Source organism: Rhea pennata, chromosome 8 (assembly GCF_028389875.1).
Source record: "Rhea pennata isolate bPtePen1 chromosome 8, bPtePen1.pri, whole genome shotgun sequence".
Taxonomy (NCBI): domain Eukaryota; kingdom Metazoa; phylum Chordata; class Aves; order Rheiformes; family Rheidae; genus Rhea; species Rhea pennata.
Genome location: NC_084670.1, coordinates 27,034,473 through 27,053,660, shown reverse-complemented (window position 1 = coordinate 27,053,660; position 19,188 = coordinate 27,034,473). Strand labels below are relative to the sequence as shown.

The 19,188-nt window shown below is 37.2% G+C and overlaps 1 protein-coding gene across 1 annotated transcript; it reads right to left on the bottom strand.

Annotated features, from left to right (window-relative positions):
• Positions 1–352: 352 nt before the first annotated feature.
• UCHL5 (ubiquitin C-terminal hydrolase L5) lies at positions 353–18,167 on the bottom strand. Its single transcript, XM_062580992.1, has 11 exons — positions 17,960–18,167; positions 16,940–17,003; positions 15,079–15,184; positions 6,555–6,680; positions 6,407–6,468; positions 6,195–6,325; positions 5,354–5,417; positions 4,191–4,293; positions 3,611–3,724; positions 1,840–1,938; positions 353–480 (listed from the first exon to the last, which is right to left on the bottom strand). The coding sequence occupies exons 1-11, from the start codon at positions 18,039–18,041 to the stop codon at positions 436–438; spliced, it is 996 nt and encodes a 331-aa protein (XP_062436976.1). The 5' UTR covers positions 18,042–18,167; the 3' UTR covers positions 353–435.
• Positions 18,168–19,188: the final 1,021 nt, after the last annotated feature.

Here is a 19,188-nt window from a genome sequence, read left to right as displayed (position 1 = left end):
AAATTAGAAACATACTCCATAAAAACAAAGACACAAAGTATGCCACTGAACAGTCAGACAGTATTATAATTAATACGGATGAGCAAAGAAAGCTCATGCTTATATTGAAATTATGGCATTTTCTGCATCATCATCATATATTTGAGGGACAAAATGTTTTAACAAGGCATTTTCAGATCTATTTCCCAAGCTTTTGGAAGTGCGATACTATTAAATACTGAATTTGATCAAGAGAATCTAAACATTACTTAGTAGTACTACATGCACATGATGCAGAAGAAGAAAAAAAATTAGACCCGTGCATACAGTACAAGACAAACCGTTACAATTGTCAAACGTGCGCTGGACAAAATTTAAAGTTTATGAAAAGTTTTATTTGCTGCCATGAAAACAGTTTCAGAAGCACATAATCGTATGCATTTTTCAAAGTCATCTTCACTTAGCCTCCTGAACTTTCTTGGCATTCTGTTTTTCTTTTGCCTAGAAAGCAGAAGGAGATGATGTTAAATTCTGGTAAGAAAATAATCCATATTTTTTCCAGCTCAATTATAACCTATTATAATATTCCAACTCTAAAATAGCCATCTCTATCAATATGGAAAAGAATTACAAATCCATACAAAGAAGGAAAATTTTAAAAGTTGAATTCAAAATAAAAAAGAAATGAAAGGTAGTTTACATTTTTTGGAACACATTTAAGCCAAAGTAGTTCCTCTAGACCTGTACATGCACAGAGAGAAGCACAAACAGCTACTGAAATAATTTGCCTTCTTTATCTCCCAGGCAATTTATTAAAGTAGTATAAATCTAGACATTTCTAAAACAGCTGTACTGTAAACCAGTAGCCTACAAGCCTACTTTCCTACATAAATTCAGCTAAATTAATGAGCTCATTAAATAATATATAGCTCTTTCTTTCAATGCAAGTTCAAAACTAGAGATCCCGCCTAGTGCACACAGCATACATGCAAGTCAGCACTATGATGTTACTACAATTCATGTCAAGTACTTCAATACTCCTACAGTTTAATATCCTTGATAGGGTAACAGGGGATAGGTTACAGATAGGTTACATCATTTAATTAACATGTCTTAATTTAAATCTTAACAGAAATATAAACATTAATAGCTAGACAACATATAAAGCCAGTAAATCAGTATCAAGAAAGAGAAAATGGAGAGCTAAATTTCTTCAGTTTAAATTACCAGAAGTTTTGTGCAAAGGTTGCCATCTAGTGTTGACAGGGGAGGGGAGGAAAAAAAAAAAAGGAAAAAAAGAACTAAAGTTTTACAATTTTACAATTCCAGGCAAGAAGGACCAGTCTTGGACATAGACATGATGTGGGCTTCTCCACACTGAAAAAATAAAATTTCTACCAGAATTATGATGTATAACTCCAGTTAGCACACGGTAGAGTTCTCAGTGTCATTCTGACATCCCTTGTCAAGCTGAAGATTATTTAAAGGTACACATATACATACGCTTTGTGTTATACCATCTTATGTCCTGTAACATGATCACCTAATTGATATTAAGTTGTTTATGGATATATCAAATTAAAAAGCTTTAAATTATCAAAGGGGAGATACTGTTTGCCTTTGCACAGAAGAACAAAGCCGGTGGGTCCTTTGTCCTCCCATCTTGGTTAGAATGGTACCTCTTGAGAATTGCAAGGTACTATCACATAAACCAGCAATACAGTTCAAAATAGAAAATTCCAATAAACAAACCCATGCCATGCCATCCTAGACACTTGACTATCGTATTAACTTTCTACTTAAAAGTATGAAAAATTATAATAATGTATTGTTTCTCAAAAGGCATCCAAAAATACTCACTTTTTCTACAAGTGGTATTAACTGTTGGTGTTCTGCTAGAGTCTTTAATAATTCCATGATGAAAGGCAGGTAGTTATGTTTTCTTCTAATATTTTCGATCTAAAAATATTAAAGCAGTAATAAAATTATTACCCGACTAAAAGAGGATTTTTCTTCCCCTAAACTGGTTCTTTTTAAGAATTAGCCAGCTAAATGGGGCCCAAGTAATAAACTTCTGAACATATCAGGTAAGAAAGTACACGTTAGATAAAATTACTGTATAAGGGACAAACTGTCCCCATGGTCTTTTGCCATATTACCCCCAAATCCTCAGAGATTAAGCAGGATCTATGGTTTAAGTATTGCAATTTGAACTTTTCACTTTCTCTTTAACTTAAATTGTGATTTATCATCTTATGTATTTTTACACTCCCTAGCAAGTCATGGCCCGAACCTTGGTTGAATGCTTAAATGTTTTAGCAATGCAAAAATATAATTATTTTCATTATGCTGAATAATTTGCAGCTGTTACAATGGTAGGAAGTTCTCCCCTTAAAAAAAAAGGGGGGGGGGGAGGGAATGATCTTCATAGACCCAAATGGGAGGAAAGACCCTTATGCAGTGTTTCCACAATTTTTCACATCCAATTAGTAAGTTTAAGTGTTCTGCCCCACCAATTTCATTTGTTTGCTTACTTGCACATTTGGTAAACTGCATGCTTTGGGATTTATGTGTTTTTTGGGGGGGAATAATTTATTCAATTATATCATGATCCTACGGAATAAGGTTTGCGAGACAGTGCTTTAAAGACAGGTAACCATGACACTTTACAACTCTGAAGAGACACTCATTAAGTGTCCTGTAGAGACTCATTTTAAATTGTCATTAGAATTACTGAAATATTGTTCGTGTACTTTCTAGAAACTAGTGAAACAAGTTTTATGCAAAAAAAAGGTTTCTGTAACCTTTGATATATATATATATATATCTTTACCAAAGTTGATACAGCTCCTTTGAGGTAGCTTATTTTAAAACAATTGATTTTACAATAATCTAGGTACTTTCTAGCCAAAAAAAAGTTATGAGATTAAAGAAGAAAAAGAAAAACCCCACAACATGGTTACCTGGCTTTAATTCCTGAAAACATTCCCTGAAAAGTATTTTGGAATTTTTTAAAAAAAGCTGTAACTTAGGATCTCAGAGAAACTTTTCCTTATCTCATTTTCATTAATACTGATTATCCTATAATTATACTTCTTATCAATCAATGCATCAACATATTTCACTAACGGTAAGAAGGTCTGAAAGAACTAACATAAATGCTCTGTAGAAAAAGACAACAAGATTAACATTTAAAAGCCATAGTCAAAAGAGAAAAAAAAATCCTACCAAATAGCCACTATTATATACGGTTGCATAATTAGTGATTCCAGCTGCAACATGCTGATAAGCCTTCTGGGGCACATAAAGCAATTTCTTTGCAGGAGTTTCAGAATTCACTATACTTAATAAATAATTTATCTTTTTAAGTGAGAAAAATATAAATAACACACCAAAGAGAGCAGTGAGCATCACAAACTGATTTGCAAGATTTATTCTAGAAAGCAGCAAGCTGGTAAGCAAACTGAGAATTCCAGAATAACATGCCAATTTACATAAAATACATAACACACAGGTCTTTCTAATACCTATCTAATTCCTTCAGACTAATTACAATAGCCTCCCACAGACAGGAAAGCTGGCTTTTTCTTAAGATTTTTTTTGATCGTTTGATCAAACAAAGACTACGTACCTTGTATCTTTTTAATTTTTGGTTCTCTTCTTCAATTAGCATCTGGTATTTTGCAACTTCTGACTGTATAGAACTTAACATATTACTACTCTGGTCTGTATCCATAGGTTCCTCCTTCCACAAAAAGAGAAAAAGTTAAATGGATCAAGAAGTTATAGCATGCCTTTCCTAAAAGAAAGTCTTGCCTTTATGATATTTCTATTCCTATACATAAACAGTCAGTTTTGCTTACAGTTACAGGAGCATTCTAGGATTTTCTGTAGTTAATTTACAAGCAATTTAGCTCAAGTACTAGGAAAAGAACAGTTGCACTACTACAGCATACTAACCAGAACAGAGAGCCACAATGAGGTGGTCATACTGTACCCAGTGTCTGAAATAGCTCCCTTGGAGCTAACCAGAGCTGCCACAGGTATCACCACAGAGCACTGCAGTGTGCTTGACAGGAATCTCATAATCCTTTCCCTGCTTTCCTTAGTTAATGCTCCTTTTGGAGCAGGGGAAAAAGGAAAGTCAGAGGAGGTGCATAACAAAGTCAAGACATAGAATAGCTCCAGTAACTTAAAATACCCTGACCTACCTCTGCAAGTTGCCGCTGTAACTCTGCAATCCTCTGCTCATATATCATTTTCCTGTCAGATACAATGGCCATCAAGTTAAACCTTATCTCTCCTTCACTGTATCTAAATGAGAGGAGCAAGAAGTTTTCCAAATTAATCTTTTTACATGACAACTCAAAAACCTCCACCAGTTTCCTTCATTATATGGGAATGCATTTTGCAGGCTAAAAAAAAAACAACAAAAAAAAACCAGAGCTATGAAATTCAGTTGCGCTGCAGATCTAATCCTATCACAAAACAAACTTGTATCTCAGATCAGCACTACTCAAACTGTAACTTTCAGTAACCTGCTCTCCTAGTATGTTACAATATTCCTGTCCCTGGTCACAAAAACCAAAAAATTTGAAACTGTGACCAAAAGGCAAGACCATATACGATATGGCCGACAACATTACTTGCATAGGACTGCTGCCCACTATATATATTTTAAACTTTCTCAACATTTTTACTTCTTGTTGGTAAATGTTCAAGACCTCTTTTCCACAAATGTGAAAAGAAAGTTGAATAAACAGATTTGTAGCCCTTTCAGAGTTCAAATTCTCTAAATGTGATCTGGCAGCAAATGTTTTCTTTATCAAATACCAGTGTACAAGTAAAAAAGACCCTTTGAAAATTATTCTCTAAAAAGAGCATAAAGCCAAAATTTTATTTCTAATGTGTTTTGGAGGTTGCAGTTTGGCATCAAGGTTGAGATGCTAGAAGACTTTTGTAGTATGTTTTTCTAACTTAGATTTCCCAAACAAGCCAAAAGCTAATTTTTTTTCCTATAAATACCTGTTGTAATGTTGGATTACCTGGTATTTTGAGTTAGAGATAGCATCCAAACATTATCCACAGTAATAACACATTTGTTAACTCTGTGTTAGACAGCTGTGGATCTCTGTGTGAAAATTACCTTGTTCTTTCTCTCTCAGAGTACTAATAGGATCCCTCTTCACAATACAGACACCTACTTTCATTAAATAATATTTCACTTAGTTGTACATTAAGCTTACGCATCATCTTATGTACATATTGATTTCTTAGAAATTCAGGTGAAAGCCTTTAATTAAAGGAAGTTAAGATTAAGGAATTTTTACACACACATAAAGTGCCATATTTTAAAAGCATCATGACTATTTACTTTTGTATACGTTTCTCTATGACAGGCCGCACAGCACTTATCCAGTCATCTTGATTGCATGCACCTAGACAAAAGAAATACAAAGGAAGAAAAAACTAAACTTCTTCGCAAAGTTTATTGCAAATTCAGGATTTACATAATTAAGGCTTACGCACCACCATCAGACAGTAAGAATTTTTTCTTGGGCAACTGCCCAAGTCTCAACAGTCTCAAAATATTCAGGTTACATTTTTATGAGGAGGATGACACATTTTTCAGTAATAATATTTATGTAATGTACTGGCCAAAGCAACGGAGCAGAACTACATTTTAAGGGCAAAAGCATCTAACATTTGTTTATGACAAGAAACAACAGAAAAATGTAAATTACATATGATTTTTGTATGATAGAAACGATTAACTGGTATGACAAATTAAGAAAAAGCCAGGATGATATACAATTCTCCCTCCTCCATAATAATTTATTCTGTTATACATTTCAGCAAAGGTTACATGTTTTAACAACGCTCAAAACTTGCAAAGCTTTTCGAAGAAATAATGGCTACACAGAATTAATTACCTATTACTTATGTGAAGTACAAAGCAAAGATACTAAGACAGAGGTTAAATCTCATTTTAAGGCCTGAACAGTCAGGCAGATTTTCAGAACAACACTCCATCCTGAAACTCTGCCTATTCAGACTGTCCTAACTGGCAAGCTCAGGTCAGCCCTCCTGAGTTTAGCAGGTAAAATAGACATCTTTATTTCTTGTCATCATTATTCTACAGGACTTCTCTCAAGTAATCTTTGATTTAAAGTAACTGTTAAAGTGAAAGACATTTAGAAGATATAAAATATTACCTAAATCAATTGGTCCTTCCCTTAATCCATCTAGTTCATACAGCCGTCCATTAACAGGAACATAGCTTACAAAATGAAATGCATCTTCTTCTTTTGCTGAAGACTTTGCATCAAATTCAAACATCTGTTGCCTGCAAATAAATGAAATGAATGCAGTGAAAAAAATTGCCTGAATTCTGCCTACATGTACAACATTTAAAACATCCTGTTACCTGGCAAAACTGTTGTGAACCTGCCGAATTACTTCTGAGTTGCTTAGTGCCAAACCTTTCATCTAAAAATCAAAAACAGAATAAAATTATAAGCCACTGTACATACAGTACTATAATACCTTAAATTCAGAAAATAGTAGGCACTTACCGCAGCATCAAAACTTTGTGAAAATTCTTTAAATTCTGAAAGAGTCTCTCCTAGATGAATATCTTGATGAGCACAATTTAATAGCACACTTACTATGGCTTGAGTAGCACAAGCATTATTTATTACCTAGAAAAAAGTGCAAGTGTTGAGGATTTGTTCAGTAGTGGTGACAAAATTAAAATTTTAAGTTGGGTAACATTTTCCATTATAAACACACATTTTTATTGTTGATTTGATGTACAGCTTCACTCTAAAAGCAGGCAGCAAACCTGGTCTTAGTAGCCTCTAAAGAGTCCTTGCTGCAGAAAACTAATACAGAGAACACTGGATGGCCATCACATACAACTCTGTGATAAAACAAATATTTCACACCTCTGAAACATTTCACTGTTTCCCCTCCTCCGTAAAACAATTAATAAAGGACCAAAAAGAAAAAAAAGATAGGAACCATTGATTACAGTGGACTGACAAGAGAGTACTACTCAAAGCAAGCAATTAAAATCAGGTTATTATTTCTACTGTCTTAAAAGAGAGAGAGAGAGCAGGAGAAGAAAAAAAAGGAAAAAGAAAGAAAGAAAAAAAAGCAAATCACTCTCCTTAATAGGAGTCCAAAGATGATTCATTTTGTCATTTTGGACAATAAAGTACATCATGGAACCTAGACTTTTTTTTTTTTTTTTTTTTTTTTTAATTAGGTCTGAAGAAGCATATCAAATATCTTAGGGACAAACCCAGAAAATTTAAAGATGTCCCAGTCTTTGATGAGACAGTTTGCTGAACAATAAATCAAAAGAGAATTTAGATTTTTCACTTATTTCATAATTTGCAACACAACTATCAATTTTAACCTAGCATTTAATTTATCAGATTGTGTAATACCGTTATATATAGATTCTATTGTTGTGTTAAATATCTCATTTTTAGAAAATACAAATAAAGCTCTTGACATTACAGCCATGCCTTTAATGCTGTTTAACAATAATCAAGCTGAAGTGCTGTGTTTAAAGAAAGTGAAACAGAAATGACTAGGAATATTAAACATCATCTCAGAAGATTAGGTGTTTGGTCAGTTTTTTTTTTTTTTTTCTTTCTCCTCTCCGTGACCTGCAACTGATACGGGTAATGCAGACTGAATTAAAAACACTGTAATCAAATAGTAGGATAGTGTTAAATATAACAGGGATTTCATATGAACAGCTTCTTCTCAGTGAACTGCAGACAAAAAAAAAATGTATATTTAGTCTATGAAAATTTTCCAATTCAAGACATCACTTAAACCTTAAGACTAGGAGAGAGGGGTGTTTTTAAAAATAAAACCAGAAAATTAATTCAGGGCTGTGAATGTAAAACCGCTTCCAATGAAAAGAAAGGAAACAAAAAAAGAAGATCAAATCTGTTTTATAGTTAAAACCAGTTCTTAAAGTAAAACCTTTTCTGTGACAAAGTGTCACAGGGAGGGGAAGGGAAAGAAAAGGAATTCTGATGTCAGAACTCTTTCTGTTTTAGCTCCTGCAAGGTACAGGATGTTAGTCATCTGAGTCTGTTATTTCATGAGCCCTAAGTAAATTAGGCACTGTGGGATTGGATTGCATTCCAACACTGAACTATTTTATTAAATTACTGACATATAAACTTAACTTCTTCCTCGTGCAAGATGATACTCTGTTTTGCATAGAAAACTGAATTGATTTAGAGGCATTTCATGGAAAAAGTGGAATTACACTCCTGGAATTGTCCTTAGCTGTGTAAATGTCAGGTAAGAGAGACTAATTTCCCCAATATTTACTAAATTCTGCCCACTCAATATAGACAGCTGTAGTACAGATGACAAAACTAGGCAGAAAGTGAGCAGCCTATTCTTCACTTTTCTTTAACCTCCTTGCCCTTTGCATTGTTATTCCTGCACAAGAAACAGCCTCAGATATCTCCCCCTTCTTTACATCTTTTGTAAGATTCAACTACATTAATACTATATGCCATATCAGATGCCAGATTTTTAATACTTCAGTAACACTTAGGTGTTCTTGGTTCAAATCACATCCTTACAGTCTGGATGACAAAACAAATAAATAATAAAACACTTAAGGAAAAAAATCACTATTTCATTTAAAATATCATCAAGAAAGTCAGTGATACATGCAGAATATATATTACAGTGAGTGAAACCTCACAGACTGCAGGTATGTAAGTTACAGGCTAGGAAATCACGTATTTATGAAATATCCATCAAGGGAAATGAAATAATAAGCAGTAGCAAAAAAAAAGGGGGAAAAAAAAAAGAACACACACACACACACAAAACCCCACCATAGTCTAATAGAATGACAAAATTGTAAAGAATTAGTGCTATAACATAGGAAAGAGAACCAAGAACTAAAGGTTCTCTGAGATACGATTGGGAATGACACCAACAACAGTAGTAAAAGTAACACTAAGATGAAAGTAGGAAGATCCCAAGTAGACTACAGTGAGCTAACCTGAAGTAGTAACCTGGCTGCAAAGGTTGCATTAATTAAGCTGTCAGAAAAGGCAAAAAGAAGATAGTATTAACAGGAGAGAGGACTATGGCAAAAAGTATGCTTTTAGAATGAAAAGACACCATAGGAACTCTTCAGCTGCAAAAATGATAGCTAGTACAGGACATTAAAGGGAGAGCGAACACTACATAATAATTCTTTACAAAAAATAATGATGGATGGAATGATCAGTTGCTCTGACAGAGCATTAACGCAATAAGAAGTTTGAAAAGGCAAATAGAAATGAAAAGAGAAGTTTTGAGTCTAGAGGCTGTATCAACACAGAAACTGAAACAGGTGGAAACATGAGTTCACAGTAACAGCAAAAATAGAAGGAAAAATGAAACTCAGCATGAAATTTGTGGTTTCATCAAATATGTCTTCTATATTGTAGTTGGAATAAGAAAAAATACTAAAAGTAGTCTGTTTAAATGTACAAGAATCAGGTTAAATCAAATGTCTTATTTTATTCCTAGAAGACAATGTGCAACAAATGTAGATCTTAGAAGATCAGTTGTCCCCTGCCGATGAAATGGAAATACATGACAGACCTATAAACACTTCATAAAGTGTGAGACTAAAAGTAAAGAAAAGCAAGCAGGACTATTCCTGTAGCTGCAGGAAAGGAGGAACAGCAGATGACAGGTGCAAGAAGATAATGTGTTCCTGGGTCTAGATGACATGAGCGAGTACCAAGATGGATGGAGAAGGTACCTAGCAGAGGTTTCCAAACAGGGTGAAGAGGGCAGAGCAAGGGGGAGGCAACTGCAGCACCAAATGCAGACGAGTACAAGGCTTATTACATGGATACAACATCCTATCAATGCACAGAGCCAGTCCAGCACTGCTATACACCCAAGCTAGTGAGCCTTTTTAGAGAGACAGAGGTCAGGAGACCCAACCATCTTAATTCCCAACATATCTCTGTTACTTAAGGTGTCTCAGTATTAATTGCAGAAAAATACATTTTCTGCCAGACATACACAGTTTGTCCTAGAAAAATCCTTTTTGGCCTAATATTTTGACTGGAAAAAACTTGGAAGGATTTTCTGTATTTGTTCAGGAATATCAACACTTGCCCATACATCTCCATCCGTGAAGTCCCAGACAGATATTTGACTGATCAATATTACAATCCCAGCTAAAAACAGATATCCGCATTTGAAAAATTCTGCTAGCGAAACTACAAGGTTTCAGAACAAAATCCTTGATTTACATCTTCCATTCATTTATTTTGTTTTCAAAAAAACAAAATAAAACAAAAAAACCCTCCCCCCAAACACTCTGGATGGCCCTGTGATATAACCGCAAATCTCATGGGCTTATTTAGAAAGCATCCACATGTTACAATACAGTTGGTTTTACAAAGCCCAATGCCAACAACTCAGCATTAGAACAAAGTTCTAGAAGTTGCCTAAACCCCTACCTTATTTGACTAAGTCACCCTTTGGAATAAGGGTATGCTCCTCCCACAAACAACACATTCCATTACCAAAAATCCATTTCTGACTTCGATTTGATGCATTGCAAGGTCATTTTTCTTCTTCTAAATTAAGTCATTTGTTATTCCAAGGTTAGCTTCAACATGGATATACAGTCTAGTTTAATGTCACAGAATGTGAAAATCTCAAGAATTTTGCTTTTTAAGATCAACAGAAGCATTGGAAATGTTGAAAAATATAAATAATGAGTTCCCATTAGTGACATACAAAGTGTCATAAACCAATTTTTTGTTGTTAACAGTATCATTAACTAGATCTTGCTTCTGAAGGTAGGTAGCTTTTATTCCCAATTGATGGAGCTGATGTTCTATTATCACAATCGTAACATTTTATCATCACAATGCAGCATAAAAATCAATATATGGCACAAAATAAAGGCATGATTCTAATATAATACTTCAGTAATAAAATCTGAAAGGGCTACTGGAGGGGGGAAGAAAAAAAAAAGACTGACGGAAGCACGCAAAGTCCACAGCAACAGTATTTTTTTCCTCAAGGGATGTTTCTACTTCTGCAATGATCAGCACAGAATACAGCTGTTCAAAACAGAGCTGAGGCTTGCTGAATAGATTGAGTGGTTCAATCATGTAACCACTGCGTGAAAAATAATGGTAAGGGCCAACTTAAGCAATACAGAAATTCGGAAATTCAGAGTTAAGGCTGAAATTGTATCCTTAACTCACCTCATTGTGCCTAGGTATCCTAGCTCAAAGGGTATGTAAGATCATCCAGAGTTCTGTGGCCTCAAACAGAGGACCATATCATACCTAGGCATAACAGGGAGGCCAAATTTAAAATGAGTGCACATAAAACTGACCACGCATGCATATAGACAGATTTAAAATTTAGCTTCCCCCCCCACCCAATATACTCATGATTTAACTTTGAATAAGATATAACTGTCATTTAAAATTCAGATAAACATCGCTACGAAAGTGGCTATTAGTAAAATGCGAACATGCACAAGCTTCCTGTAAAAATTGTGTGCGTTTCCCAACACATATTTAACACTATTTTGCAAGATGCCTGTGGCCTTTTATACTTGGCTAAAGCTTCCAAATAAATAAACAAAAAGATTTTCAGAATGGAACATTTAATTAAACAGGAACAGAAATAGAGCTGTGCTGTTGATATTGTTCATTTCCCATACTGAATTGCTGTTATGTATGTAACGTCTACTTAGCCTTGATCACAGAAGACCCAGAATGACATTTTAAAACTCCTCTGCAGTAAAACAGATTATTTCTTCCCGTACATTTTTTTTCCTTTAAAAATATTACAATCTAAACAAATCTAGTATAAAGAGTCAAACAGACTTTTTGAGATTATTAATGCTCCATGTCGCTTTTGAAGATACAGATCAATTGTCTTAAACATTTGCTGCACAACTGTTTTACTGTAGACTTTTCAGCTTCTCATAAGACTTTGCTAACCCCAGCAAGAAATCTATTTGCTCTGTGATTCCACACTACAAGTGAACATTAGGTTACACTATTCATCACTATTATTTTTAAAAAATTAGGAATAGCAGTTTTGCAAGACGCAGGCAGTGGTTTTTTTTTTTAAAAAAAAAAAAAATTTCTGTCTCTGTATTATTTATTTTTAGGAAAAAAAGGTCTTGACAAATGATCTGAAAAAGACTATTGAAAGATAACAAACCTCCACTTCCTCAAAGCCACCATACAACTGAACTTAAACACGTGGAAGGAAAAAACAAGAAAGGGACATGAGCCCAGTTGCATGGCAGTTTAGGGGAGCTGCTATTTTACAATAGAATTATTTAATATCAACGCTTGTCTTCCCTTGTGCTGCTGGGTGACTCAGCAGGATTCACAGACCATGGCTGCAAGAACTGCAGTAAGCTCAGCACTATCATAAGGAGATTCCCGTCCCCCCTCACTTACCTTTTACCAGCTTTGGCTACTACGGACTCAGTGAAGCCATACATCTCATCATGTGGCAAAAGACCAAGACAAAAAAGACACACAGCAGATCTATAGAAAACTGCTGGCTAATGAGCTGAATTGGCTCATGGAATTTTAATGAGCATCTGAACCATCGCAAAAGAGAAACAGAACTGTGCAGTCAAAAGGAAAAGCAGGTTGGGAGGACCAAGACCTTCTGCTCTCATCAGAGGCAAATCATCAGCTCAACCATTTGCATGAGAAAATGTAGCCTTACAAAACACTGTTAGTACTCGCAAGATAGCTTGTCTGGTAGGATCTCTAACAAAGGCTAACTTCCCCCAAAGTGAAAGTGATCAAAATTAAGTATGTACTACAAATCCCCCTAAAATATAAAAACAATTTATTTCATTGGTCTCTTGACTGCTATTTTTCATTTTCCTGTGACTATTTCAGTATTTATTTGGCCACAGTAGCTCAGCCCGGGCGAAGCTGATCTGACAGGAAAGCTAAGCACACATGTAGCTTAGCTAAGCTAAGCTACTGCACTTGACTAACAGACAAAACTAAAACATCAAAAAGATATTCAAATTTTAAACTCTTTGCAGGTTACTTTTGAAATATATATTTCATGCCACCAAGTGGCTTAACTAGGTACTACTATTTTAAAATAGTGAACGCTTTTGTTAACTACTTTCTACACTGGAAAATTAGTAAGTTCTTACAGTCACTTCAGCATAGTCAGCCTCTTTAAAGAGTACCACGTGAAAGATGAAGAAGATCAGAAGATCATCAGAAAGCTCCTTCATCTCCCAAGGCAAAGAGAAATTTAATATTTTCAGTCTTCGAAAGACAGTAAAGTATAAATGCTTCAAAAATGCTATAATATAAACACGGACTTTTCATTGTTAGCCTTCAATTTTCTAGTACTTTTGTTAGCAAGTTTAATGTTACGCAAGTTTTGTGATTTATATTCTGCAGCTCCAGCTTTAAGCTCAAAAAAGCTCATCGTAGCTACTTGCTTTTAGACACAGTGCCATGCTGCAGAAGGAAAGTGGAAGTGGGTGGGGGGAAAGCAAACAAAGGAGCAAACAGACAAATGCTTTCAAATTTTTCAGAGGTCACAAGAATGGCCATTCTGGGAGAACTTCACCTAGTCACAAGAAACAAGGCAGATGAAATCCCTTGAAAGAGGATAAATCTTTAACCTGAAAATCTCCCAAGGTTCAAATCAGAATCTTTTTCTTCCTGCCAGGTAATTACCCTTTGAGAGTTAAGGATTCACCCCAAGGTTCTTCCTGTCAAGACATTTCTATAGCCACAGCCTATGGATAATGTTAACAGTGTGTTTGATTAGGTAGAACGTATAACCTAATAAAACAGTACTCATGAGACTAATCAACCTATAAAGATACTAGGTTAAACTACTGCTGATCATTGCACCATAACAGTAACAGAAACTGCTTAGCAGAACTCAAGAGCTGCAGTAAGGGAAGAGTAAAGCAAATAGTATTAGAAAAGACCAAGGAATAAAGTCATCCAGAAGAGCATGAAACAGGAATGGGATTATACAAAAATCAAATGAAAGAATTATCTGCAGAACAGAAGCACATGTATGCAGCAGCCAGGAGAGCTAAGGATATACCTAATGCTTACATTGTTTTCCACATTTCTATTTTTACCTAGAAGTGTGTAGAAACAGCTTTATATCGTGAAATGTACATATAAAGCACTCTTAGGTTTGTAGAAAAAGCAGTCTATGCGTGAGACTTATTAAAAACCTAATGATTTGTCCTTTGATGTGAATGCTTCATAGCTTTGTAATTAAAAGGTATAGGGATATCTTTTCCATTTAAACTGTTAAGTTTATTACAGTTTGAGAAGCACGTTTTCAAAAATAAATAAGTAGACAAACAAACAAATGCTTCTCTTCTATTTGGGTTACTTTTATTTGCTGTTCTTGCCTGAAAAAAAAAGATGTGCAGAGCAACCTGTCAAGGCTAACAGATAATTTCAGTATTATGCTGCATTTAATGAAACACAGTGGATTACATTAGCATAAACAACCATTATTTAAATGAGAAATGCAAGTTTATATTTGAAATTACAGAAAAGTTATTTAGTAGGTTTCTAGACCAAAATGGTCTAAAAAGTCTTAAAATACTATCCCACTTGAGTCACTCTGACCTGACAAAGGAGGATTTGAGAAACAAAAGATAACTATTGTAATGGAGTAAACATCTCTTCCCATAATATTTGTTGAAAGTGGACTCAAAACACAATTTGCTCATTCTGCTTAAAATAAAGCATTTACTAAATGTTTTTTATGGCACAGCGGAGTTACTTATTCTTATTCATTCCTCAGCTCTCTCCTAAACATTTTACTGTTCTAGGCACGATTAAATTTTTGTCTGACTTAACAGATCAGATCTGCTTTGCTAATTGTCTTTTAATACACAGTTCCATTTTTTCCTCAGAATTTGTTAAAGAAATTCCACCTTGTAAAATACTCATCTTTGTGTATATTTTAAACAAAATCTAGTATATACTTCAGTATTAAAAGCTGCTTCAAGAGCTAAGGAAAATATTGAATTTGCCCTACCTGTTTAGCAAAAAATATTGTATCCAATCTTGAATCCTGAACAACAGAACCTGCTGGTTCTTCTCCAGGCTGCCATTTGAAGAGGAAAATCAGCCCATGTACTGGCCTGAAAAATAAAATTGGTAGGAAAAAAAAACACATATTGATAAAAATATCAAAGCCAGAAACCTCTACTATGATTTAATTGTATCCTCATACAGTAATTCTGTTAATTATTTCTTTCTAAACATAGAGAACCTGTACTGAAATCTGCAGGCATGGTCTTTTAATTAAGAAGAACACATTTCTGACTTCTTTCCATACGTGCCAAACAATTCCAATTTGAATTGGTGTTCAGTTAGTAAATTTTCCTACATCCAGACTGGTCTTACTGGTCATTGTAACTTTCATAGTTGTATGACACCCTTGTGAATTCATTATTAACAAATAAACAACTACCAAAATCTTTGTCAATCATACCTAAGAAAAGAAAGTTAACTTTTGGTACTCCTTTTAGGCATAAATGAAATGTTCAAAGACAAAATGAGCTTCCTGTGAAACTTCATATTTTGAGTTATCACTCTAAGTAGTAAGAGAAATCAATTTTTCTCTTATACTAAAACCTTGCCTTGCTACTCAGACTGCATGTCTGCACAGAAAATAGCTTTCTCCTATGCTATAGCGTATTTGGTATTCCAGAAAACAATTCTTACAGAAAATTTCAGTGGCATCAAAGCAAAAACTTGTTCATCACAGCAATCTGAACTTAATGTCATCTCAGCAAGGATGTCACAGAAGGACTACCTACAGCACTGAGCGTGAAACTTTTCGAAAGCTCTGACGAGAAATCTCAGACATTTCCTTAAACAACAGGTCGCTTGAGCGATATCAAAAACGCTAAGAACTAATACATCCTTTAACATCTTACTGTTTAACTTTATAAAATACGAGATGTGTGTCTGGGAAGGAAAAAAGCTGGCCACCATTCAAGACTACATAGACGTACATCTTAACAGTATGACCAAGCTAAGCTGTACCTTGATGACTAACAGAGGTAACATTCTGAAGAAAAACCATATGAAGCATATTGCAGATAGCAAAAAAAAAAAAACCAAAAAACAAACAAAAAAAAACACTAAAGCAACATTCAGCATCCATTCAGGAGCAACTTATCAAATACCTTCAACCAGACAAAAAAAACTCCAAACCTAAAAATCACATCTTCTGTAATACAACTTCTGAAAGTGCAATTATACAAGCATAGGATATCTGCACAGGAATAGAGAATGGCCTAGGTTAAGTGGCATTTTCCTCTTAAAGTCTTACATATGAACATGAATAACACTTAATGCATCATAGATAAAATGTCAAGACAGTTAATATTGGATAACAAGGGCAGAATTGTTCCATATATCAGTCATTGTCAGTTATGACAAGAATATTTGACTTCACACACACATCGAGGTGGTTCTGCGGGAAAGACAGGTTATAGAAGTGCATAACTACAGTAGGTAATTTAAAGGCAACAGATGCAATATTTTACGCAAGGAAGAGGGAAGGTAAAGAAAAAAAAGCAAGGAAGAGAAGTAAAGCAATTTGTCAAAGGATACAGCACAAACCAATGACAAAACCCTTAAAAATATCTTTCCATGTTCCAGTTGATATTACCATCACTTCCCATAAACAGAGAAGCTAGTTTAAATATGAACTCATCAATAAAAGGTCACTTAATCACCAGGTACTGGACTAAATCAACATTCTAACAAACTTCCTTGGAAACCAAAAAAAACCTTACCTTACCATGAGTTTAGTACTTATTTTTAGTGAGTTCAAACAGATTTAATTTTTTTAAAAGTACAGATTAGAAAAGAAAGTGGCTTACTTCAATTTTTCAAAGTTCTCTGGTTCCAAACTCCATATTTCTTCAACTTGTGCTCCTCTGCAACCTGAAAAAGGAAAGATACAGGTTTCTGCAACAATCCCATTTAAAAGGGGCACAACTAGTAAGAAGAGATACACAAACAAAACTGCAGTAACAGTTACAAACTATACGTCCATCACATAATACAGTCTATTTACAAGCTTTCCTGTATCTTCATTTAGAAAAGCATTAGTCAAGAGAATTTATCTCAGGAGTTTCCTGTGCGTATAATGAAATTGTTTCTGCAATGAAGCTGTATTAAAAAGAAAAAAAGAGCAGAATAGATTAACATATTTTTCATTCCCTCTCATGTGCTAGGAAGAAGAAAATGCACAATTGAAATAACACTTTAAAGACATTTTCAGCTAGTTGAAAGCAAAACTTGAAACATTATGCACCTCTAGACAAAGACAAGTTTTCCCACAGTAGCATATGGAAAATATTGCAAACAACACACTCAAGCAAGACGTTAACATAAGGCAGAGTCTACAGAAATTCTGACACGTACTACACAGAAGATTGAACTGTTAGTTAAATACAAAAGAAGAGCCAGGCCTGGGCTTCGCTCGTGAGCTACAAAGACATGCCGGAAAATTATAAATCAATGGAATCTGGAATAAAATCATTCTGCTCCCTTGACCAGAGTCCCACGTAGATTCCTCTGTTGCTGCAGCCCCGTCCTCACGACGCTGCCGCCCGCCGCGCTAGAAGCGGCCGTTGACCCCGCTCCCCGCCCCGGCGGCCGCTCGCAGGGCGCCCGGCCCGCCGCCGAGCTCGCCCCGCTCCCCCGCGCCCCTCCCGCCCGCAGCCCCGCGCCCGCCACCCAGGGCGCACCCGGCCCCGGCAAACGCAGCTCTGCTCCCCCCCGCGATGCGGGTCTGCGCCGGGACGTGCCGCCCCCGCCCCACACGGCCGGGCCGGGCCGCGGCCTCAGCGCGCCGCCGCCGCCGCCGCCGCCCCCTCGGCCGCCTCCTCCCTCACCGAAGCCCTTGATGAGCTCGGTGAAGACGCCCGGGTCGCTCTCCATGAGGCACCACTCGCCGGCGCTGCTGCCTCCCGCCATGGCAGCCGCCGCCGCAGGCTCCCGGGCGCGGCCGCTGCCGCCGGCCGGCTACGCTGCGGGGCGCGGGCACGCCGCTCCCTTCCCGGCAGCCCGCGCGGCCCACGCCGCCGCCGCCATCTCTATGGTGAGGCGCGGGGCGGGGCGGGAAGCGCCCGCGGCGACTGCATCCGGGGCAGCGGCGGGGCGGGGCGGGCGCGGCCGCATCCGGGTCCTGGCGATGCCGTCGGGGAGGCGGCCGGGGCGGGGCCGCGCCTGGGGGGGCCGCACGGAGCCGCGCCGCCTGCGCCGCCTCGCGCCGCCTGCGCGGGACCCGCCGCCGCCGCCGCCGCTGCTCCCCGCGGCGCCCCGGCCGCCCACCGCGGCCTCGCAGGCAAGTGCGAGCCGGGGGCTGAGGCGGGGGAGGCCGCCGCGCCCTCATGGGGCCTGCCCGCCCCGGGGCGGCGGCGGCGCGGCCCCTCGCGGGGGCTTTGGCGGAGCGCGCAGAGGCTCTGCCGCGGGCCCCTGGCTCGGGATAACGCGGCGGGGGGGGGGGGGGGGGGGTAGCGGTCCGCTCGCCTCGGGTTTCCGCGTCCGTTTCCCTGTCGCTGATGTTTTACACCTTGGTGGCAGCGGCGACCCGAATTCGCGGGGTTTCCGGCACCTCGCCGAGATGCTTTTTCCTCCTCGATTTGTTCTAGTTCAGTTAAACTCCTTTTCCTCTGCAGTCTGCAGAATTTTTAAGCGAATAGGTTTTAAGTAATTTTTTTAAGGAGAATGGCGCGAGCTCCTAAGTAGAATTTTTGAGCAAGTAGTTCATATAGCCTCGTATCCGATGTGGGAATTTTCCGTTGATGCTTATGGCATTTGTGCTTTGGGAAATCTTCTGTTAACATCCCTATTTAGGTAGATAAGCATATTTCATGAAGCACAACAGCTTATATTTTCGTCAAAGTTCTGCTGTAATACATGTGTATTTTCCTTAAAAATATAGATTAGTGTGGTAATTAATAGTTTCTCTGCTAAGTAAGCTTGAAGTTGTTTTTTATAATTCTCAGCTCAATGCTGGTACTAAACTTTGAAGGAACAGGTTAAAACAGTTTCCTGTAAAACAGAATGCGTATGGTTTTGAAGTATTTAAATTTATACTGGACAATGTAAATTATTGTTT